Source organism: Micropterus dolomieu, linkage group LG18 (genome assembly GCF_021292245.1).
Source record: "Micropterus dolomieu isolate WLL.071019.BEF.003 ecotype Adirondacks linkage group LG18, ASM2129224v1, whole genome shotgun sequence".
Taxonomy (NCBI): domain Eukaryota; kingdom Metazoa; phylum Chordata; class Actinopteri; order Centrarchiformes; family Centrarchidae; genus Micropterus; species Micropterus dolomieu.
Window position 1 is genome coordinate 23865157 of NC_060167.1, and position 25985 is coordinate 23891141.

Sequence of the window (25985 nt, forward strand, 5' to 3'; positions counted from 1 at the left end):
TGTAAAGAAAGAACATCTTTTTCTTCTGTTCTCTACTTGTTATAGTTACACAGTATTAGGGGTGTGGGCTGTATTAAAAGTATCCACTGTTCTCCCATGCTCTAACACACAGTAACGATGAAATGTGTGCTGTTCTCACATTCTTCCTCTGTATGTACACATAAACAACAAGGCAGGGAAATATAAAAGGAATTTATTTTATTGTTTGGGTACATTATTGTTCAGTGTACATGTTCACATCTGAAACAAACTTTACGTGCTTGATAACTCTCCCACCCCGCAGAAATCTACACGTCAATACCGATTTATATTCATAGCGGCAAGTGCTATGTAGCTCCACATAGGGGACACAGGAAGTGACATATAGCACATTCATGCGGCGTCGGGAACGCGTAGGAAATTCACAGCCGCACCGGCAGAGCTCCAGAATGTGCAACTCGGCCGGCTCACGCGCGGACGCGCTTACAAGTGCGAGGGCCCGCCCAACGCTGCTTGCAGCTTTAATTTTTTTTGTTTTATTGTGAATTTTGTCACGTTGTATATGTTGGATTTATGTATGGCTAATACCTGTCCAGGATTTTTGATCTCAATGGGACTTCCTGGTGAAGTAAGGGTATAATAAACAAAATAAATGGGAGAAAGTTAGCATACTGAGGATAGCATTTAGCTCAAGTGCTGCCTCACAGAGCTGCTAGCTTGGCTGTAGACTCTTAGTCTGGTTAATATTCTTCTTCAAAAATGAATTCAAAGAAGCTCAAACTAAGATTTGACAGTAAAAAAACATGCTATGTTGTGAGGAAATTAATTCAGAAGACAAATAATAAGCTAACATGGACATAGCCAGAAGGGTAAGTGCAACTTAAGAAAAAAAGATCAATATGATAAATGAATGTTTAAAATGTAATAACAGATATTATTGTATGCTTAGGAAATGCTGTATACACGACACAACAAAGTATTTGTATGGTCCAGGTAAGTTCTTACCACAGGAGTGAGGGCCATGTGGCAGCTGTAGATCCTGGCCAGTCCAAAGTCAGCCAGCTTCACCTGGCCCTGGCTGGTTACCAGAATATTCTCTGGTTTCAGGTCTCGGTGCATCACGCGGTTAGAGTGCAGGAATGCAAGACCGCACACCAACTGCCTCATCAGGTCCTGCAAAAACACAGGCATATTTCAAGTGAAACAAAATATTTCAACAGAATGTGCTTAAAAACAGGGTTAAAAGACCCTAAATGACAAACAAAAACATATTTAACATATCATGCAGTTTAGTTTAAATATTGTTTCAGTCCGGTCTCACTTTAATGTGGGCAGGGGATAATCCTGGAGCTGGGGCTCTCTCTAGGTACGTCTTGAGGTCTTGGTCCACATGTTCAAACACCAGTGTGACTTTAGTCTCCTGGTCCGACCTCTGGGTGGCACATACATCCATGAGCCTGTTAACATGCAATACAAACAGTGACGAACTGTGAAGTGCTCACACTGAATTGTAGAGAACACAACACTCTGGTAACTGTCCTGACTTGCCTGACCACGTTGGGGTGGTCAAACTGCTCCAGCCTTCTCAAAAGAGCCACCTCTCTGACCGTGGAGATTGGGAGGCCATTTTGGTCCGTCTGGACACGCACGCTCTTCAGAGCCACAAACTGTCCGCTCTCTGTATCTCGGGCCTTATAAACCGTCCCGTAAGCGCCTCCTCCGATCTCTGCCAGTGGCTCATACTGGATACTGGTGCCGTGGGCCATGACCAAGATCAAACAGTCTGAGAGACAAATCAGATGCAAAAGATATAAATGCTATTAATCACAATGATGAGATGATGAAAGGTAATAACGTTTGTATAATAGAGTTTACACTGCTTTATGAAAAATAACAAAAAAACGTGTTTTATACTTAGCAGCCTACTTACCATCTTATACAGTATTTATGACTTCAATGACCCTTAACAAGCACACACGGGGCAACATTAGCATTCATTTGGAGTTGTGTTTCTGGCCATATAGCAGATGCAGGTCCAATAGTCACTCTCTTTTTAGCGCAGTTTTTGGTCTCCACCAACTTCTGAGGGAAATATTTGACTTTTTAGCTGCTAAATGCTCCACTATGTTAACCAGCTGGTTATTTTTTCAGTCTGATGTTTGCTGCCGAGTGATGGCCGCGCACTCAGTTTAGCAAAGTCTTTGAAAAGAATGATGAGAATCAAAACATTATCGTTGTGGGCTGGGAAAAAACAAAACAATGAGCTGAAAGATGCTAAAATTCTCTGTAGAGCTGAGGGGGAACAATATTGTGGAGTAGTAATTCTCTGTGGGTTCTTCACTATAAGTGACCCAAGTTTCACGTTACAAGTAGTCATTTCAGCCATTCTTCATTTTAAAAATATTGATTTGCATAGCTTTAACATCATATATAGGTGATGAGGGCTTCACCTACCATTTTCAACTTTCCAGCTGCTAATAAATAACTCTTCTCGCATATTTCAGCCATTTCATCTGTGCTGAAATGTATGGCATATGACATATTTTTAGTCATATCCAAAGAGGAATTTATCAGTGCGCCTACATTCAAATATTTTATTATCCACAAGCTACGGGACGAAGTGCCTTACGTCCTGAAAGAAATCAAATGACACATTGAATGCGACGCCATTTCAAAGCAATTCCACTTAACGCAAGACTCTGCACAGGAAGCGCCTTCAACCACGCAACCCGAACAGCTTTTTTGTCCCATTGTTTCAAACTTTCCTCTCACCTCTCTACCAACTCCTTCGTCCCAGCAGGCACACAACCAGAGAGCAGAATCCCACTCCTTCCTTCCCTTTATGCAAGTCTCAATTTTAAATCTGTCAAACCAGGTGGGTACACTTGCCCTGGCTGAGGGGCATCTTGCCCACCTTGTCCCCCTCCATCTACAGTTTACCCCTTCCACCTACTTAACAATAACACACTTCACCTTGACACCTAGCACACCTAGCACATATGTCCTATTCACTGGTAGTTCTGTGGTGCTCTGCTTCCTCCTACGCCTGCTGCCTTCAGGGCTTTTCAAGTACAGTTCATGTGATCAGAACGTGGAGTACAAAACATCTCCTCATTAAGGACAGAGCAAAGCAGCAGCACCATCTTCACAACCCCACTGGTTGACTCAGAAACCATTGCACCTGCTTTTAGGTCTTCTATTTTATAACCTTGTTGATGATGTTTGAGGTTGAAGATAATTTTCCCACGTATGTAAAATAATGGACACCTGCTTCAGTGACTGATCTGTTGGTGTGTAAGGAAAACTGAATATCCTCAACATGATCCAGCTCTAGCAAAAGTAGCACTCAAATTAAATTCTACTTTCTTTTCCCTAATGGGTAAGGCATTTGTATAGCACATTTCACCGACAAAACAATGTTGTCAAAGTGCTTTACATAAAACATACAAGCACATAGGGCTGGGCAATAAAACAATAATGATTGCAATATAATTTTCCTCAATAACAATATGTATATTTCCTCAATAACAAATGTTCAATATATTGTCAATAAATGTTTGATTTAATTAATTTGAATCACAAATAAATTAGCACTTAATTTTTTTATTAAGATATTTATTTTGTTGAGGAAAAGGGACTGAAAAAATGATTTACTAAATATATTTTTTGAAAAAGGATTTTATCATAATTGTTTTGAATGTTCTACCTCAGATTTGTAAAGTGATCCACTGTTTGGCATCAGGTGTTTGTCACTTTCTGGCCATAAAGAAAAGTTTAACCACACAATTAACCTTCTGGTTTTCACTAAGGAGCTAAAATCAGCCTTTAAACTTTAACAAAACTGAATTTTTTTTAATCATGATATCATTTTGTGTGTGACACTAGCCGTGTTTCCATCAAAACAATCCTTACTTTCTCAAAAAAGTTTTTAAGCTCGCTTGAGGTGGTTTTTGCCTTTGTCGAAAAAGAGTAAATGCGCTTAATGGGAGATGGAAACACTTTTTCCGAATAAGTTCTGATGTAGTGAACTTGTAACACGTCTGATCAGCTGTTTCTGCTGTCGGCGTTCCGCATACCTGCAAATCGGCAGGTAGCCTTCATCATCAGTTCTGCCGAATTATGCATTCACCTCTTAAAAGGTCCTTTTCAGATACTTTGCTGTGCACACTGATCAAACGGGGTTATCACCGCATATTTTTGCTGAATCTCAATGAATGCTAAACGTTCATAGAATAGGCTATATATTTAGAATCATTTATCCCCATTGATGAACCCCACAAACGATATTATAGCGTTTAAAAGCATTATTTGGAAGTGCATGCAATTCTCGGGAGGCATGCAAAACTCGCATTACACCGCATTCCCATAACGTGCCTGGCTGGTAGCAGTTTGCCCGCTTGAAACACATTTCTGAGGACCTCTCTCCATTTTTCTAAGATCAATGGCCATCAGGTTCACGCAACTAGTTTTGTTTCTGGTTTGGAAACCATAGGTCTTGTTTATTTCAGCCATGTGTAACGTCAACTACTGACGTAACGACGCTTGCCTTAGCCTTGTTTATTCGCTCCAAACCCGCTGATGGAAACGCACATATTTCGCAAATTCTTTTTTGCGACATTTCAAAAGTACGCTTAAAATTCGCATGACAATTGGATGGAAACATGGCTACTCTCTTCTCTGTGTGCGCTGCAGTTTGCTCATTATCTCCCCCCACAGCGGGCTCTCGCATGTGCCTCTAAAAACAGATAAGCCCACGTCCAATGACAAAAATGTTTTATGAGCAGTGTGCCAGTAACTTTTAAGACAACAACCTACCGTAACCACCCTCCCCGCCCCGCCGCTAATCGTAGAAAACATAGTCGGACTCGCAGTGACAGAGAGACATCGTCTGCAGCTGAAGCAGTAAGACAGAAGAAAAAAGGGACAAGATAATGAAGGCGGGGTTTTGGCTCGCTGGCCACTGTATCGGTTCCTGTTGTTGTTCAACATGTTCAACTTTTAACAGAGCCGACGTGCTTGTCAGTTACTTTTCGTCAACCGACCAATCACAGCCTGGACGGGGCGGGACATTAAAAAAAGTTTGACGAGCTACAGCAAATTATTAAATGTTAAACAATATGATTATTGACAAGTTAGGACTTATCATTAACAAGTTAGAGACCAATGTAGCGCATTTTGCTTGCACAAGGATTACATTTTAAAAAAAACAACCCACAAAAATGAAACAGCTATAACTGGTTTTAATACTCAACAAAAAGTAAACTATTATATGAAATTCTAATTTATGTACTATTTAATATATTATTGTTAGACTAACAGTAAACTATTAACTAAACATTATCCTCTTTATATAATACACTCATGTACAGTTCCTCCTCCAGGTTGTGGATAGAGACTCTGCATTCCTTGATAATTAAGCAAGTAGACTCATAGTACCATTTGTTCCTTTATAATCGAATCGCAATATTGTCCACAATAATTGCAATATGACTTTTTCTCCAAATCGTGCAGCTCTACTACACACAGAAAAATTTATGTGACTACAGCTGAAGCAATCAGTCTGTTGATCGACTAGTCAACCGACTGTAAAAATGCCAAACATTTGCTGGTTCCACCTTCTTAGATTTTTTTCATGCAGGATAGTAAACTGAATATCTTTGGGTTTTTAACTGTTGGTTGAATAAAATAAGAAATTTGAATTTGAATACATCACATTGATCTCTGGGAAATTGCTGCTGGCAGTTTTCACAACTTTTTTTTGACATTCTGTAGACAAAACATCAAGAAAATGTTATTCAATCAATTCAATTAAAATAATAATTATTAATATGAATACTAACAATAAATCAAATACTAAACTGTCAATAGAAGACCTGTCAGCGTCACACTGTGTCAGACTATGTATAAACTATAATAATGGCAAACTTGTTAGGGCAGAGACAAAGTATGAAAGAGATGAAGTAAAACTGGAGCTGCAACTGTTTCTGTAGGGGAGAGTGAGAAAAGTACAGCAACAAAAGAGCAGAAAGCCAAACAACAAGAAATTCGCTCTCCTCTGTTGTTTAACCAACCTTTTCATTTCCTAAAGTTGGTACTCCAAAATAGAGCTGCAACAATTTATTGAATAATCAATTAATTGCCAACTATTTTGATAATCTATTAATAAGTTTGAGTAATTTTTAAGACAGATTGTCTGATTCCACATTCTTAAAAATCCTTTGAGAACGTCATCTTGGGCTTTGGGAAACGCGGATTGTCATTTTTGTGACATTTTACAATGTATTTTATACATACAACAGGCTTGTAAGATGAGATGCAGTTTGGAGTTATAGAAATTAAACAATTTATAAATCGTCAGATTAATCGACAATGAAAATAATCATTAGTTGCAGCCCTACTCCAAATGTATCTAAATGCTCTAAATGGCTGTCAGTTTTTCATTTCAGCATGAGACAGCATGTTTGGACTGAAGCTTTGTAAGCACGATTGCTTGATTAAGCCCGGAGAAGAAAATGCATACGTGCAGAGTCACTGCTGAAGGTAGCAAAACATTTGCCTTTTTTTAAGAGTGATGATTTGATGCATTACATTCACAACCTTTTGGATCTGTGTGCAAATCTCACCAGAGCTGCGGTCAACTATTGTACTAATCATTCACAACCAAACATGTACACATAGGGTTAAATATATCTCATGGGATTTATTAAAGTGTTAGTGGCTCAAACATGTTGCTGCGGTTTGAATATTCACATATGCTGCCAAACCACATTAATAGAAGTGGTCGACCTAAACTCTAGTCAATAAGAGGAAGAGGCGTTGCATTATTCATGTTGAACATGCCACATTTCTTACTCTTATGCAAAGAAAGTTGAGTCAAGAGTGTCTGCTGACAAGAATCAGCTTGCATTCCTGTGTATCTGCAAGAAATACAAATTCTTGTCAACACAATTCAGGTCAGAGCTGAAATGAGTAATAAAAGTACAAATTAAACTGTCCTGCTAAATTAGACAACTGACTTAATTCGGCAACACAGAGAAAGACTTTAATGCAACATTCTTGCCCATTTTATTTTCTTTACCTACCTGACGCTTACTCATATAGATTTGTAGCTGATTCTAAAATGCAACAACTAATGCAATGTCTGTTTTTAGCACACTGACATGACAACACTGTCTCCCGTTATTCACTTTTTTAATGAAGCTGTAATAATAGGCTACACTAATAATTCGGATCATACTAGCTTTAGTTTTTGCATTATAATGAAATATAATAAATATAGTTTATGGTTTTAAATTCATATACATAACATAAAACGGTATACATGTAGAACCAAATGTGATACAATTGAGTTACAATTTTCAGGAAGCTATAATGATGACAACCAGACATATACTGAATACTGGCAAAAGAAATAAGAAAAATAAAAGCACAATGTGTTATGCATATGTTTTATATTATTTACCAATACTAATTGCCTTTGGTAACCTTCCTAGCACTTTGTGGTATGATGCTGCTGTCAAGGAATGAATTTAAAACGCTATTTTAGTTTCATAGTTTCAGTTTGATTCTTCATTTCAGAAAGCCCCCCCAGCTGCGATAGCTTGATCAAGTATTATGAGCGTACAGATTGCCCAGATGTTGGATGCCACACAAGAAGTAATTAAACTGATTTAGGTATCCATCACCCGCTGCTTGCCACTGTAGGCAGCAGACTGTGGCAACCGCTGAGGGAGGCGGCATAGCAGCAAAAGGGCCAAGAAGTACAGAGGAATACAGAAAATACTGAGAGAGGCCTGGTGGTGAGTAACCTGCCCTGTACTGACAAATGTCACACTACACAGTTACTATATTTTTTTAATTCCTAAGAGAGCTGATACCTATATTTCAGTTGATTTTCTTATTATATCTCACTACATTATTGTTATTACCTGAGTGGCCAAATAACAAAACCAACTTATCAGTGCTCTCTGGCTGACAAACTACATGTTCTCCATCTGGTGATGGAGTAGTGGATAAGACACATGCCTTTGGTGTGAGAGACCCGGGTTCGAAATGAATAAATGTAAATGTCTTAAATATCTCTGACAGCATTGTCTTGTTAATGACTTATCTGCACCATCCCCACCTTCATTACACAACGGGGAAAACAACAAAACAACAGTCCTTCACTGTCTCATAAGGAAGGATCAGGACCCCATCTCTGGTGCCACAGGAAGTGGTTCAGGCTGTACATGACCTGCCACCTTTAAAGCATCTCCCCATTTCCTTTACAGTGATACAACAGCTCACAGCAGCAGATGAGAGAGAGGGGGCAAATTTTTAGCACAGCACCTGGTGGTTTCACTTATGTCTCACTGAGGGTCGTTAATTTGCCAGCCTGTTCATCACCGGGATCGATTATCATACATGCGGAAGCTCACATTTAGTCGCCCACACTTCATTCATGTATAGCTCCTTGATCAGCTCTAATCTAGGCGGACACTGAAGGCCAGTGGGCGGAGGCACAGAGAGAAACAGGCCAGGGCAGACGGAAAGAACTCTGTGCCGACACGTGGTGCTCCTCCATGGCGCTCCTTTGTTAATTAAACTGGCAACAAGCAAACATTAATTAATTAATTAAAAAAGCTAGGAAACAACAGGCCACACGGACTTCTCCCCACCCTCCCTGCCACCTAGCCTGCATGTTCACTGACGTGGCGGAGAGAAAACTGGGGGAAAAAAAGTAGAGACGGCAGCGAATGAGACAGATCACCGCCAGCAACTTCCACATCTGTTCCACATGACACGCATGTCCGCACGCCAGAGTGTCACGCACATGAATCCCTACCAGTTTAAGCGACAGTTCACAGTACTTACCTCTCCTGTTTTTTCTCTGGGAGCAAGTAAAGCTTCACTTTAAGCTTTATGAGGAGGACATGCTCATTAATCTGCCACGTATAACTCCTACAGAACCGGGTCTTAGTTGGCAGGTCGGGTCCAGGCTGAGGTTTCACAGTCCCGGCACTGGGTCCTGGTGCTGAGAGTCCAATCACCCGATACGATTTCGGCCTCCAGTGTTTTGTCTTCCAGCCTGCACTCTTTTTTGGGGGGGTTGTCGCTTCCTGTTGCTTCTAGCAACTCTTCGAAGAGGGCGGAGCTAAAACATCTTGCAGCACATTATCAAGAATGAAGGAGAACTTAAAGGCCTCTATGATCATATAATATATATACACATTACATTGTTGTTATGCATATTTTTATATGGAAAGAAATCCCGTTTGCCTGTTTTAGTTTATCTCAAAATAGGCCTGAATATGTATCAGGCACACTTTTATTTCAGCCTACCATAAAAAAATTTTGTTTATTTCCACAAGTAACAAAATACAAAAAGCATAGAATAGGCCTATTTGAAGGGAGTAAAATTGGCCCTATAGAGACACCTAGCCCAAAAGGAAATAACATTATGTTTACATTACGTTTCATTAAGTTTCAAAACTATTTGCACAATATACAGAGAAAAAAATGAAATGAAATGAAAAAATTAATAACCAATATATTATATGAGCCGGCAATAAACTAAACATAATAAATTTATACTGTATACAGAACTCAAGTAGTTTGGCTGACCAAATAAGCTTTGAGCAAATATTTGAAATATGTGGAGTTGTTGGCAGTGATTGGTCTAGTTGTTTGTGTCTATAGGGATGATTTTTTCCCTCTGTGACAGTTTAAAAAATAGATCTATTTATTACCTCAATAGTCATCATGTTTGTACAGTTGTGGGCGCAACAGTGCAGATTACGGTTATAAACATTTTTGTAATGAAAGAAAACAAGAGTAGTGAAACAAAGGAAAGTGTGTTCAGAAAAGAGAAATCCCACATTTACTTAATAAATCAGGAGAAACTGTATACATACATACTTATAATCTCACTCATAAATGTATGTATTATTCATATGAATTTATACACATAAGCCTACATACCTATTGCATCTACGAGTACTTGTACACAGTAAATTTATCCATTGCTTCCATGAAAAGTGCAGAGTTTCATTATATCTAATAATATTCGATATTTGGGATATAACATAATTTAAAAATAGATATTTACTCCAAAAAACAAAACATGAAATAATAAAACAATATGGAAATAAAGTGAAAAGAAATTTAAATGAAAAGAAATCCTCTCCCTCATTTTCTCTGAGCTCATATGTCTCTCTTGTTGTCTCATTTTGGATTTATTTGTTGAGGCCGATTGAGACAAAGTTGAGACTTTGCTTTATTGGATATCTGGTTCATGTTGCAATAAAAAATCTAACTACCATGAAAGCTACACAGTGTATTCAGATGATTAAAATCAATGATTGTTCGTTAGTAATTCACTTCTTGAAATAAAAACATTCATCTATACAGTGGTTACTCTGATGGATACTGATTTGAGTGTTAAAATATGAATATCAGGATGTCTCCTACTGTTTTGTTACTTTAGAATAAACCAACATTAACCAGTGGTGAAATGTAACACTACATTTCCTCAAGTACTGTACTTTAGTACAAGTTTGAGGTACTTGTACTTTACTTCAGTCTTTTGTGCTAGTTTCTATTTCTACTACACTACATCTCAGAGGGAGTATTGTCTGGATTATTGCAACAGCCTTTTCACCTGTTTAACACAAAAATCTATTGATCGACTCCAGACTGTCCAGAACTCAGCTGCCAGGCTTTTAACCAGAACAAAGAAATATGACCACATTACTCCTATTTTAGCTTCATTACTCATCATTAATTTTATATTTATCTTAAACGTGTATTTTAGTCTTTTCTTTTCTTTATCTTGTATTGTTTTTGTATTATTGTTTTTTGGGTATTATTGTTTTTTGGGTATTATTGTCTTTACACTTGTTAAAGCACTTTGTAACTTGTTTTTGAAAAGTGCTCAACAAATAAAGATTATTATTATTATTATTATTATTGTACTTTTTACTTCACTACAATTATCTGAGTTTTAGTTATTAGTTACTTTACGTTTATAAAACATGATGTAAAACATGATGCCCAAAAATACATAGAAATGCAACCAAAACAATAAACAATGATATTTTGTAAAAGTATTTCATGGTTCTGTTAAATTATTTTAATTGTTTTAATTATTGTAATGTATTTTTTTTTAAGTCATTCGGAGGTTTTGAAGTTGGACCAAAAAAAACTATGTGAAGGTGTGAATTTGAGCTCTGGGTAACTGTGACGACATTTCTCATTAGTTTCTGAATTTTTTCAAACCAAACAATCAATCGATTAAGTGAGAAGTAAATACAGTGCAATACAACAGTAAAATCCTGCTTTTATATTAATGCATGAGTAATAATAACTTAAGGATATTATATTTAAAAGTCATAGGTGTCATTTACACTGGGGACGCTGAGGACATATCCCCACCACTTTCTGAAATGGCTGATTTTGTCCCCATCACTTTTTGAAAGCATTTGTTAAAAAGGTTCTACAAAATAGCTTGCAACAAGAAATGTTAACTAACAAATGAGAATGCTTTGAGAAAGGTTTATATGAACAATAAGAAAACATGCAATGCTATGTAAAAGTAAAAGAAACAAGTGTGCATTGTCCTAAAATAGTAACTTCAGCTAAAAAAAACTAGCTGCTGATTACTGCATTATGTTCTGTTGTATTTTTATATTTATGAATTTTCCCCTGCCAGTTGAAGTTTTTGTTTTGTTTCCCTTAACATAAATAAAAGACATTTACATAAATTGGTGCAGAACATTTCTGCAGAATACAAAAAGTGTTTAATTCTTAAACTTTTCTGCGGGAGTACCCCCAGACCCCCACCCATATATTTCTACACTAAATATTTCTTCAAAAATAAAAATTTTCTTCTCTTCTCGTTCTCGTGAACTCAGTATTGCGCATCGTCACGTCTTGTGACCCCTAATCTGAGCCCTTACCACCACGTTTCAACACAAAGTGACGCCCTTGATAACAGTTAAACAGTCACAGGGGACATTTTTCTTTCGGCATTAAGTACTTTTACTTGCTTGCTTTTTCCTGATTATATTATAATTATTTTACTTCAGTAACATTTTCAATGCAGGATGTGATTACTTTCTCCACCACTGACATTAACTAATATTGAAAATTGGATGGCTTCTAGAGTATACTACACTCTAATGCTCATTCAGCCTGATGGCCTCTGAGCTCTCAGGGAACTGTGCATCAGGCACCTGAATAAAGACCTTCTGGCATTAGACGTTACCAATGGGTCCAAATGGAGAAAATGGACTAAATGCTATTCAGGTTTGTAACTCACTACTAATAATAAGAGTACACCTTTCACAGTTATTTGTAAAATGTTGATTTTTGTCAATTTATGGATGTCCATTGGTTACAAACAAACTACACAATGTCTGCTTGCTTAGACAGCAAGTGATCACAGACAAACCTGAATGGTGGACTTATCTATTAATAAAATCCTCGTTGGTCAGTTACAGTTTATGAGTCCTGGTGTTCATTCACAACTGATCCATTTTGGGTAAAGTCTTTGAGTGCTTTTACAGTCTTTTTTCAAAACCAAACCTGCATGTGCTGCATGCAGGAGGGGAAGGATGTAGACGTTGTCAGTATCTGCACTTGTGGCCAGAAAATGGGGAAGTAGTAGTGCAGTGACAGTGGCATGCAGACTGACTCAGTGGCTGTGACAGAAGTCTAAAACAAGGTATTGCTTCTCTATAAATGTTGTCTAAAAAGTTGCTTTCTGCCCCACCAGGAGTACGGCTGAGGAAACACAGACTCAGGTACTTGGTTATGAATGACAGATTTCCGACCCTTTTTAACAGCCACATTTTGTTCTGTCATAGTAGTAAAAAAGTGAAGGTGTCACATTAACGGTGGCTTAGTTCTATTCCAGTGTCCCAGTAAGTCAGGACGGTGTGACGGAGAGCCAGCATAAACAATACCAGCACCCTGAAACTGAAGCAGCGAAATGGAATTCAGCTATCATTAACTTTTATTATATTCACCTGCGCTATAACTGCAGAGACATGTCAGAAGGTCTTCTGTGAAAAGGGCTTTTTGCAGCAACGCTTGTTTATGTTTTCATAAAGATGTTTTGGTTTTTGAGGGCTCATGTGAAAAAAAAAGAGAATATACAATAATGATAACAGTAAGAAGAAGAAAAAGGCAAGGGAAAAAATCTTCTGTTTTTAGTCTTTTCACAGAGCAGACAAGACTCAAAATTTCAACTCAGGTGATCTGTGTCTAGGTCAACAAGTGCAAGTCGCATAACTACATTTCTGATATAAATGTATGCATAAAAAATGACAGTATGGTTAACATGTTTGTTTACATCCTCTTCAAACTGATGATATCTTTAAGAGACTTCACTGCATCAGCTCACCTGGGATATAAAACTGCCTCTGGCTCAGTGATAGTGTTAACCACAACCTGCTGACAGGCTCAAAACCTCCTTTATCACATAGAGGATTGTACATCGTACCACCACAGTCCTGTTCAGTAGTCACACTCGCTCTGATAATCATTGGCACAAATCTTACAATCTGCATTGAGTTTCCTGCAGCACTGCTGGCCTCACATATGATTATCAGTAAAAGTCTGTAGCTGGGATCTCTCCTTACTACACTGCATATCCTCCGATCCCAGACATGTGTTGCCAACTGGATACTTTAAATGGGACATGCTGTCTTCCACTGCTGCTTACGAGTATTTGTTACCTCCAGGCCATACTATTTTAATGAGAGTACTTATATTACTGTAAGAGAGGTTAACACACGTCATCGTCCCTCTGTTGTTTAGAAGTTTCTGCACTGGACACCGAACAGTTTTTTATCTGTCAAGATCTCACACCGATAGCTTTTAACATTTGAATTTGAATCTGTTTACCCTGTTTTTATTTAAAAGAACCTGAAAATGGTGTGTGTATATTATTACTATCACCGTGCCCAGTGTACCTTAAACACAAATGAAGACCACTTAGATCTGTGAATCACCCTATCAGAGCAATATTCGCTGAGTTATTTTGGAGAAATTCTTGAGAAACTAGTCAGAAAGACTGGAAAATTTTCTCCAATCGTTTAACAAGTTACTTGGAATTACCACAAAGCTTCCTAAGAGTCCTCAAGCACGTGGATGGAAGATGGAAGATGGGGGAGCTGAATCAGAAGTCCATGATTTAAGCTTACTGTAAATGTGTAAACACAGCTCCAGCCTATTGTGATTTTTCTTTTAAACAGCTGATGTTTAGTTCATAATGCTTATATTTTTAGCCGAGTAAAATTCATCACACAACTACACTGCTCCTCTTTGTGATGGTGGAACAGGAGCCTGTTTATTTTATAACACAGTAGACCATCTCTCCTCAAACAACTATGTGGCCCATAATGCTGTGATTCTGTGAATATTGAGTTTATTGTAGGTGAATGTAGTGGTATCTTTGTCCTGTTTATTACAGTCTTGTGACACTATGCATGAGATGGAACACACACACACACACACACACACACACACACACACACACCGTTTCTACACTGCTACAACTGTTTTCCTTTTCTCCGTCATCCGATGGATCTCGATCAGCACGTGGCCATCACGTCACACGAGTATCAGCACCTTGGACAGCAGCTTGTGTCAGTGCGCTGTGGATGGAGCTCGTCTCTCTTCTCAGCTGCACGGAGGGAGGACGTTTTTTTAATACTGTAACTGCACAGGTAAAGAAGTTTGTGCTTTTGAGCCTGAAAACCAACTGAAAATCAAGTTTTAGCATCCTGGACCCATCGCTGCAGCCTGCCACGTGAATGGGGCATTTTATTGTCCCACTGATTCATAAGGGCGTTGATTTAATTCGGTGAAGATGCTGATAATGATGCTGCTGCTGCTGCTGATGTGTTTTTAACAACCCGGAAGGGACAGCTGTTGTCGGCACCCTCTCTGTGTTTGTGCAGGAATCCATGTCTACCCCCTCTCCACTCTTCCTGATGTGTGGCGCAGAGATGGTTGGTGTCGTGAAATAGTTTTTTCTTATTATTGTTCACCAGATTTGATCTCTTTCGTATCCATCTCTAACGTGAAACGCTGCAGGATTGTAACTTTATAAATGGGTTACCGGACCTGCTTAAAGGGAGGAAGGTGCGTGACGAAACGGAAGGATGCCAATGAAAGACAACAAAGAGTACACGCTTGTCACCTCGTGTAATTTCACCTCCCATGTAGATAGCCTAAATGTGAAACTCAAATACAAATCGGCTTTAACTTGTTGTAAATAGGATTTAATATAACCCCCCTCCCCCCTCAGACACCATCGCTGCTCATCTGCCTCTAGAAGAATAGGCACCAACATTTTGTTGGACAGCTCCTGCTTGTTTGAAACACCAAGAGGACCAGTTTGAACCTCGGGATCCTCAAAAACAACCGGACTGAAAATGTAGCCATGAGTTGATGCTGCTGCATCCCTCTGACTTTAATGCTGGTGCTTCACAGTTCGTTGCTTTCAGCCTCCATTGAATCCCGACAGAAAACGCCTCTATCCATGAAAAATAATCCTTCCCTATTGGCTGGATTGCGGTGCACATGCTATAACAACAGGATATGCAGAGAGCTATGGGCTGATCTAATAGCCTATCATGTTTTCCGCATGCTTTTTTGACCGAGATCTGTATTTTACTTAATAGGATGTGAACTACATGAATCAAGTGGTTCAGAAGCCATAATAATAGCCTGATCATAATAATAATATTCATGCTAATAATTTTTGATGGACCTGCCACAGTCAAGCTGAAGGCTGTGTTGTTTCACAGAGCACGTGTGCCTGTGTAGTAAAGCTGCTGAAGAATGTTTAAGTATCGCATCCGAATGTTTTTCAGTGAACTCAAAGTGTTGCTACTGATGCGCTCTGGATCAAGCAGGAGGACTGATACAGGCACAGACCCGGGCTCGCAGACCAGGATGCGAGGGTTCGCTATAGGGGGCTGTGGCTGGCCGCCGTTGAACTGCTCTCACCGGGACGATGAGGAGGAATATTACGGCTCTGACCCACGGCCACGCAGCCTGGCATTTGAGGATGATGAAGGAGCCAAACCCCAGGGAGGGAGCCTGGACGCCTCTTCCCTCCCGAGTCTCTCGGAAAGCGGGATGCGATCACCGCAGTGCCGGATCTGCTTCCAGGGGCCGGAGAAGGTATAGTTAAATAACAGAGGTAGTCCTGTGGGTTACTGCGCGTTAACAAGGGGGTCTACTCAGTAGGACACATGGTGGTCCAAGTGAGATTCCTAGAGCAGCACAGGTGCTCGCTGGATGATGGGGCCTCAAACCACGTGGCGCTCAGGTGAAGGAAATCTGTTCAGGCAGGTCACCACCTGAGACCATGTTCACTATTCACCATACTGCTTCTACTAAAATATGTGAATGTGAAATTTAATTTGAATGTCTTGGGAAAACAAAACCAGCGGGGAAAGCTCAGAAAAGCACAAGACATTCAGATCCAAATAGTTGTTGAGAAGTTTACGCATTTAAGAATATTTTGCACAATATTTGCTAATTATATCTACTAATAAAGTCTGGATGCCAAACCGTTTAGAGTTTAGAACTATTTTTTCAGCATTAAAGAGATATTTAAATTTAGTGTTGCAAGTGGGGAACTTGCAAGAGACAAATCTGACAAAGAATTGTCCAAATTGAAGCAGCTGAAGCTGATAAATCTAAGTCTCTAGTATTGGTCAAGCTCTAAAAACACTGGATCCTACATTTGCCATTGCCTAATGCAACTCAGCTGCATGTCAATGTCCACGTCTTTGTCTATGTCAGTTTGGAGCGCATGTGTTCTGTTATAAATGTGTAGTCTGAGATAACCCTGATGACATCATTATGATGTCATCAGGGTTCTTTTCTCAGATTTGACAAAGCTCCTCACAGAAGAAGAGCGGAAGTAGTCTTCATAATGAATAAACTGATATTTGTGTTTAAAATCAGTGGAGTAGCCCTCTAGTTGCCGTTTTAAATTCTCATGATGAATATTATGAGTCATTATACATCGATTCCAAACTGTTATCTGCATCTGTAAGTGTGCATCAAGTCTGCTCAGACGCAAAGTCAAAATCCAGACTTTGAAAAGAAGGATTCAATCTATCACCAGTGATCTGAAAATAGCAGTGGGCAGATGAAGGGCATCAGTTAAGAATAGACTGGAGAGAAGCAGGAGGAGCTTTGTATTTACTGTGTGAACCAGTGAAGTCCTCGTAGTACTAGATTCACTAGTGACTGTGGCTCAGGAGATAGAGTGGGTTGCCCCGTTAATTGGAAGGTCGGCGGTTCAATCCTCCTCCAGGCTGCATGTCAAAGTGTCAGTATCTTGGGCAAGATACTGAACCCCGTATTACCTCTGGTGGCCTGTATATGAGTGTGTGAGCACTTAGGCTCAGTGAATGAATGTGTGTGAATGCAGATGTAGTGTAAAAGTGCTTTGAGTAGCATCTGATGCACAAAATTAGGCCACTTCAAATTAAATATATAATTGTATTGAAGTATATTGTCAAATTAGTTGCAAAAAGCGATCTCAGAAAAAGTACATAAGATACATTTATACTCATCATTATTCTGAGGGATTTGAGCAAGGCAGGTGGTATGAATTCAAGAACTTGCAGAGGGACTCTTCAGTAGCAACCATTAATACAGGGATCAAACCGTTGATCAATCCTTTAGGCTACAGAAAGGTCAAACAAAGCTTAAGTGTCGCTTATACGCGTGCTAAGAGGGGAAGCACAGAACCTGTAAAGTCGGAATGTTTCTCAAATGTTTTAAAAAAATGTTTTTCAAGCGTTTACGTCTTTCTTGTCCAAGACGTGGAGGTCTGGGTACATCGAAACCAGTGGATGAAATCAACCTTGAAAAGACATTCTTTGCTAGAAGTCTCAGAAAGTTTTCGTTTCCCCTCCAGATAACCAATTAATTAAAGACCTAGCACATCACCTAGAGTGAGACAGAAAATAAAGTGAGATGTGTGAGAGCCTTGACAGTCCAAGGGCCTTAGGGAGCCTCGAACTGACAACAAAAAAAACCTGAGCCAGATGTCCTGTGATTTCTTTTGAGGCTGCTAGAAAGTGACACGAGAGAAGCAAATTTTATCCAGATGAAGGTGTTGAGCAGCAGGCAGACAAATGTATCAAAATACGGTACCCTCTCCCTTGTAATGTTTTAAATGTCTGCAGCTCAAGATATATAAAGACATGTGTATCTAGTGCTTAGATGAAATACACTGAACATGTAAACCACTGAAATGCTGAACACATGACTAAATATTCATGATGAATATATGATGCTTGAAACATCTTGGTAATATTGAGGTGCACTTTCCTTTATCCCCTAATTAGTCATAATTAAATAGGGATCAACTGCTGAAAGCTTTTCTGCCTGCATCGGCTCCAGTTATTTCTACAAGTGTGTCATGTTGAGCTGATCATTGCTCCAAAAAGCTCACCCTAAATGTTCATCTGGCAAGCAATCTGCAATCAGATGAATTATTTTTTGTTTGTTTTTTGAGAAACTCCTTCAAGACATCTTATAATTGTGAACAAACTTCTCCATTGCTGACATGAAGGAACCACAACTGTTAGGGAGACGGTGCACGACAAGCCGGTAATATCTAAGATGGTTCTGAAAAGAGAAGCTGGAGATACAGGATCCTACCTCCCTGTGCACTGACGGAGACAATAACACATGATTTATGAGTGAATATTTAAAGGGTGATTGGTTCTTTTGTTCATGAGTTTCATATTACTGCACCACAAGCTACTTTTAAAGTTAATATGATCACATCCTCATGACTGGAACTAGTTGCATAAGATGCTAAACCTTCATTCTGTTATCCTCCTTTAATAACTCATTATTGTAAAGGTAAAATAAAATAAATTGATGTCACACAATCTCTGGTAAAAAAAAAAAAAGTGCAGCTCTGGTTTGTTTCCAATGAACTCAAAAATATTTGCATACATACATATTGATTGTATCTGTTGGTGCTTGCTCCAAGCTATTATCTATGTTGTTTAATCCTTTGCCAACTTCATGACAGAAACAATAGCGAATACAATTCCCCTCTCACTGTAACACTGTACCTTCATTAGATAAAATGTGACAGTAACATTGTCAGGCCTGCGGATTTCCAGGTTGGGCTATTCATCATAAATATCTTTATCTTTACCTTGTAACAGGCAGATTCAAGAACCGTTTCAAAACCCAGTGGCCTCTGTCAGTGCTGTGGGTCTCATGCAGCTGCTTCTTGTGTCCTGCAGGGGGAGTTGTTGAGCCCGTGTCGCTGTGCTGGCTCTGTGCGCTGTACTCACCAGTCCTGCCTTATCCGCTGGATCAGTGAGAGAGGCTCCTGGAGCTGTGAGCTCTGTTACTTCAAGTACCAGGTCCTGGCCATCAGCACCAAAAACCCACTGCAGGTACAGAGTCGCTTTCTCTTTCTCTCTCTCTCTCTCTCCTTCGTTAATGTTCCCTGGAAAACAAACATTTAAAGGAGCTATATGAATAAAATCCATGACAGACTGCCAGGCTATGTGGCAGAAAGCCATGCACACATTTATGTTGCCGGGTGCGAAAAGCATAATAATCACATTAGCAGCCATTGATATTGAGGTGAATGTAATGGCATACAGTAGAGGCCATGCAGTGTTTACATTACCACCACTACATAAGCATTTTGGACGGATTTTTGTCTAATCAGCATTCACTGATTCCCAACAAGAAGCTCATTAGCTTCACATTGCTGTTGGCAGATAAAGAGCGAGCAGCCTCCATTTTCATAGAGCTATTTATTCAGTTTTTTTTTAATGGAGAAATGACATGGAGATGCCAAGAACACATATGAGACACTGCACATTTCAAAGAGTTGGCACATGATTTAACCGAAGTGTGTGGCACATAGACGGTAGACGAACAGACAGTATCGCCAAACGATTTCTGCCCCTGAATGCTGCATAAGAGATTATCAGACAATCCCTGCATCTCTGAATGAACATTATGGATAGAATATTTTTGGAGAACTGGCATAGTGTTTGTGAAATGGCTGACTTAATTCATTTAGGAATTCTCTAATTTATCCATCCATCCATCCATCCATCGTCAACTGCTTATCCTGTGTACAGGGTCGCAGGGGAATCTCTAATTTACTTTAGGGCTTTTACATACATAATATAAAAAAATATATATAAAGTAAATTCATTCTCTAATTTACTTTATTTAAAAAATAATATTATGTATGTAAAATCCCTTTTTTATACAGTCTATGGTGATAGCCTGAGCAGCAGAGGCTCAGAAATGCTCTTTAGTGACTGCACGTAGTAAGTGAATGGCAATGCACTGTAGTCAATTTGAAGGTGTAGCTTGACACTCCCCGCAACCCTGTACGCAGGATAAGCGGTTGACGATGGATGGATGGATGGATGGATGGATGAATGGATGGATGGATGGCTTCACACTCGGAAACCCAGAGTTAATTGACTCTTCGCCCCGCCCCCCTTAGTTACTGTTGCTAATGGTGCATTCAGACTAAAAGCGAAGCGAGCGTTTGGGACGGTGAGGTTACATACAAAGTCAATGCAAAGACGCGTAGAGCAACGATTTCCTGTCGGGCGGCGCGAAGCAGCGCGATGCAACGCGAAGGGGGCGGGGCCCGCGACGCGAAGGAATTCGCGTGACTTGAATATTTTCAACTCATGTGAGAAAGTCGCATGACGGTGAGTCGCGATAGCCTGTCAGTGTTGAGATTGTCCGTACCTACGACAAACTGTCGGCGCTGCCACTGTCTATTACTGCACTCCCAGGATAAATATTGTCAAATTAGGTGCAAAAAGCGATCTCAGAAAGAAGCAGACAGTTTTGCAGTTGCATTATACATTTGAAGGTTGTATTCAGGCTGTCAAACTGACTCAAAGGGACGTGAAAAAAATGAAAGATAGAAGCTAAAGCCTACTGATCAGTGAACCACTGCATCCCCCGACGATTGAAACAAAAGACAACGATATTACGGATCAACACTATTCCTGTACAGCTGGGTAGGCCTCAATCATTAAAAAGCAGATGAGTGGGCTTTATTACGTTACATTCAGTAGGAAGTTAGCTAGCGTTAGCTAACTAACATTACATTAGGAAGATCCACAGTCGAAATCTTTTTTGCCGAAAATTGTCTGGATTTATTCGCCCGATGCCAGCTGGGTTTGGCTCCAGCCCCCCGCGACACTGTACGCAGAATAAGGATGGATGGATTTTCTGGATTTATTTTAAGTTTTGGAAAAAGAATAAATCGTACTTCTCCTTCCAACCTCTCTGGGTAGTGACTGTAACTATTACAAGTGCCCCAGGAACGATGTTTGACCCTATCTTAGAAAAATATAGCCAAAAAAAGCTAGGAAATTACTCACTCTTTTTACATTGGAGTCAATGGAGCGCATGCATGAAAGTGTCGAACTTCAGTTAGAGCGAGTCCTATACTGTGCTGTGATTGGCCAGCTGTGTATTCGGGGCGTGGCTTAGCAAAGGGTCAACTGGGACAAGAAAGCATTTGGCTCACAGAAGTCAGTCAGCAGCAATCTTAACATACACTGTCAAATACTGGAAGCAGGGGCACCTGAGCTGACTCACCACACTAAAGAGCTAGCTGGCAAACAGACTATCTGTCCTCTACATCAACAATCAACCTTGATGGTAAAGTCAGGGAAGCTTCAGTTGTCTTATATAGATACATGTTAATACTGAATCTTCACAGCAAGCATTCTCAAAACTAACAAAACTAGACGAGGGGGAGACAAGATCACCTGATTTGGACAGTGAATCAACTTAATTACTTTATTTTACTCAACGTCTTTCTTTGTAAGTGGTATATTGACACAGTCTCAATCATCTCAACAAGCTGCATGAACAGTAGGCTACTTTACATCAGTGCAGGATTTTAGTCCATTTTTGTGTCTCTCTGTCTTTTCTAGTGGCAGGCCATTTCCCTGACTGTGATTGAGAAGGTGCAGATTGCGGCCATTATCCTCGGCTCCTTGTTCCTCATTGCCAGTATCTCCTGGTTGGTGTGGTCCTCTCTCAGCCCCTCAGCCAAATGGCAGCGGCAGGACCTTCTCTTTCAGATATGCTACGGCATGTATGGCTTCATGGACGTAGTTTGTATAGGTAAGACTCGGATAGTGGAGCTGCCACATTGTGTTATTTTCGCAGACATGGTTGTTTGGAATATAAACGAGTTTGACTGTCATTTTATTAGATTTAGTAGCAATGCTTTATTTTACGTGTTTAATTTCCTAATTTCACAGAAAGAACAATGTAATTTGGCATTATTTATCAGCAAGACAGAGACAGCATTTAATGGTATACTTATGGTGCACCATATACTTATGGTTCGCTTTATTAATTCCAGTAAATTGCTGTCTAGAGAGTATTTAGGTCAGTGCACAACATGTCAGTTGAGGATGCAAAAGTGGGCAATTTGTCTACAAGCAAGCATAGATATAAAAATTATAACATTTCCAATGATGAATGAATAACGAATGAATATTAACTTGGGTTTAAATAAAGCATTTCTTTCAAGGGAACTCCTCTTTCCCCAATCATTAGTACCAAATTACATACTTTCCAGGAAGCTATTTAGGTAAGTAAATAGAGACTCGTAAATAAAGCGTTTACCAATTTGGCTTTTAAGTAAGTCTTTTACATACAGTACCTTATTACCAAGAATCTGCAGCCATGCTGTCTGCTCTGTGAGGCTGTACTGACTGAAGGCACATCAGTGATTTGAGCTGAATGTTAACTTCAGCATGCTAACCATGACCATGCTAACATGCTGGCGTTATGTTCAACTGATAATATTGGGTAATCCCAGCCTATTCAGTCCCCCAAAGTTGGTATTTGTGTTGTCGGCAGAGAATGTCACAATGACCACCAGGACCTCAGCTGCAGTTTCCTATGTTTCTCCTTTCAGTTCAACAAAATCAAGCGGTTTTATTTCAACAGATTTGCTGCCATCATATATGTTACAATATCTGACTACTACTGGCAGCATCTTTAGGCTACACGTCCACAATTAGACGCCATTCAACCTGTTCTAGACATTGTTTTACCAAAGTAGTTAAATTGTGCTAACACGTTCCTCTCTATGGTGTCACAGCACACGTAAACTTTGGCTCATAAAGCCTCCGTGTCAGTTGTGCTGTGCAGACCGTGGATCTGTAACTATGAGTGTGTCACATAGTGTGGCACTCAAAGACAAGCTCCCTGCACTGCTTAATCTTATTCTTCTTGGGGATGCTGTACCTTCTTGAAAAATGTGGTGACAGAGGGCACACGAGCATGGGCAATCAGAGAGGATTTATGCTTTTTTGTCTCTTAATGTTCTACCGCTGCTGTTTTTTCCCCGCTGCCAATTTAAAAAGAGGAATTACAAAGGGTGCGGTGAACCATTGTTTCATCTTATGAATGTATAAATGAAAATTCTCTCATCATGTTCCCATTTCATGGGAAGAGCCATTGTGCCTCCTCTGTCTGCTCTTCTCCACTCTCCTTGTGTCACTCTTCTCTTAAAGACTGGAGAGGAAGGAGAAGAGGGTGACAAAGGTAAAGTGAAGGAAGACGAGTGTAGAAAACGACTGATCACCCTAACATGTTAGTTTAGTGTGTTAGCATGCTAACATTTGCAAGTAATCAGCACTTTTAGTACAGGAAGTACTGCTGAGGCTAATGGGGATGTCATTATTTTGCAGGGTATTTGGTCAGACCAACACTGCCATCAGTAGAGCCGTGCTGCTAGCATGGCTGAAAATACCTTATTAATCTTACTTGCTATCATTAATATTATCTCTCTATTGGAGACAGTTTATACAATACATACTTCTTAATTTGATAATGCATCCATGTGCATATTTGTTTATTCTAAACGCGCTCACATAAATAAAATAACACATTTGTATTACATGAGTATATTTGTTACATTCTTTTGAATAGATTTTCATCAACATATGTTTCTCACCAAACATCAGTCCAAAATGCCCACAAACAAGTTCAGTATTTTTGAGAACAACAAACAACTGTTTGTCTATATGTAATCCTGTTAACTGCCACTGACCTCCCCCACCTTTTGTCCTTTATGTCCAGGCCTTATAATCCATGAAGGGTCGTCTGTTTACCGGATCTTTAAGCGCTGGCAGGCAGTGAACCAGCAGTGGAAAGTGCTGAATTATGAGAAAGCGAAGGACTTAGGTGACCCCATCAGTTCCAGCAGTAAAGGCGCTGGTCGTGTTGAGAGGAACTCTTCTCACACTGTGACAGACAGCGGCCGGGGGGCGAGTCGACACGTCAGGACTATTCTCAACCACCACTGTGGCTATACAATTTTGCACATCCTCAGCCAGTTAAGACCCAACAACCTGCACCGTACCAACCAAGAGGTGGTCATGAGGGTGACGACTGTATGAGGCTGGGTTATAAAAGTGCTCCGCTGTTTGAAGAGGAGAAGTGTTGATTAGGATTTAATAAAATATTAATACATTTAATAAAAATCCTAACCTGCCACATTAACACTGCTGTTAACTTCTAGTCTCATATTTTGCTTGCAGATTCTCTTTCCACTGAGGTCAAAGTGGAAAACGAGAAATATTTCTCAGATTTGCGCAAAGAGGGGACATTGCAGTTTTATCTAAGACACAGACTGTGAAAACTTGGCAAATAAGGGGAAAAAATACACATTTTGAAAAGCAGAAAGCTTTGATTCTTTAAGCTATTAAACATTTTTACCACCATGTTACAAAATGTCATTCAACAACTGTTTGGTTGTTGTTTTTTTGCTGAGAAAAATAAAACGACTGTTTTGGATTTGACCCTATCATAGAGCGTTTGATGGTGAAAAGGATTGTGCTTCTACTCATGTGACCGCCATACCAACCCAAGCCCCCCTAATTTATTCAACATATTCCTGAGGGTCCGCCATGATCGGCTAGATTTCCACTTGAAGCAGCATTGTTGAATCAGACATTAAAAGGCCCGATAAAACTTTGAGACATGACACAAATGCTTAAAATACACAAGTTCAATTCATGTTTTGTAATAAAGACTTCAAAAGAAAACTTTCTATTTTGTTTTGTCTTGTTTTTAGGCAACAAGACAAATGTGACACTCTTGATATATCCGGAGTGGATTTTTCCTGTTGGGATTACACAAATCTCACTAAATAAATAAATAAATAAATAAATGGACAAATATAAGTTAAAAAAAATACAATAAATAATTTCCAAAAACAATGTTACCTGGTCAAACAGCTGAAAGATATTTGTTTAAAATTTAATTCTGTATTATTCAAATTTCCTCTACTCAGATATCATTACGATACTGCACTTCACAGCATTCCCTGTATACCTGTTTAAATTTGTATTATGAAATGCCATGATGAATATTGTTTTTGCATTTTAATTTAAATCTATACCTTCAGTTGAACCTTACTCATCTTATTTTAATATGATCATCATTACTAAGGATTAATAATGAAGGTACTGATCACAAATGAACTTCAATGTAAAGCAAAGGGGGATATTTTATGTTTAGCAAAAGGAATTAAGGAGAAGTACGTTTTCAAATAAAAATATTATTGTTATTCTACTGTTGCTTTGCTTTCATTTGTCTACAGTTGATCAGCACCCAGTTCTCGCAGGCAAAATCAAATATCACACATGCTGGGCCTAAATATCCAAAGAACTTTGCCCCCCCTCTCAAAACTGAGGTTAAAGAGATACATCTCAGTTTGCAGCAGAGAGTCTTCTGTGCATCTGTTTCATAAACAAGTCTCTCATAAAGCCTTACACCAGGAGGGAACTGTAATGTGTCACCATGTTCTCGACAGAGTGACCTGAGTAGGATATTAGAGTTGACTCTGAAGACACCCAGAGGGGATTTGCGGCATTTCATGTAATAGACAACACAGTGAAAATAATCACTGGCTGTGTGGCTGCTTGGACACTAAA

The 25985-nt window shown here is 39.4% G+C and overlaps 2 protein-coding genes and 1 long non-coding RNA gene across 3 annotated transcripts; 1 reads left to right on the forward strand and 2 right to left on the reverse strand.

The window, feature by feature from the left end:
* Window positions 1–984: 984 nt before the first annotated feature.
* LOC123956522 (cyclin-dependent kinase 4-like) lies at window positions 985–9085 on the reverse strand (the record flags this gene model as incomplete). Its single annotated transcript, XM_046028774.1, is given in 4 exon segments — window positions 985–1152; window positions 1301–1436; window positions 1528–1762; window positions 8836–9085. Coding segments are annotated over 3 exon segments (522 nt in total), but the record flags the coding sequence as incomplete, so codon positions are not given.
* Window positions 9086–14524: 5439 nt separating this feature from the next.
* Window positions 14525–21454, reverse strand: LOC123956523. The gene is made up of 3 exons (XR_006821559.1): window positions 21399–21454; window positions 19317–19474; window positions 14525–14650 (listed from the first exon to the last, which is right to left on the reverse strand). It is a non-coding gene; the product is annotated as an uncharacterized LOC123956523 (long non-coding RNA).
* Window positions 15814–25094, forward strand: LOC123956520 (E3 ubiquitin-protein ligase MARCHF9-like). Its single transcript, XM_046028772.1, has 4 exons — window positions 15814–16158; window positions 19266–19421; window positions 21960–22152; window positions 24127–25094. The coding sequence occupies exons 1-4, from the start codon at window positions 15814–15816 to the stop codon at window positions 24444–24446; spliced, it is 1014 nt and encodes a 337-aa protein (XP_045884728.1). The 3' UTR covers window positions 24447–25094.
* The last annotated feature ends 891 nt before the right edge of the window (window positions 25095–25985 follow it).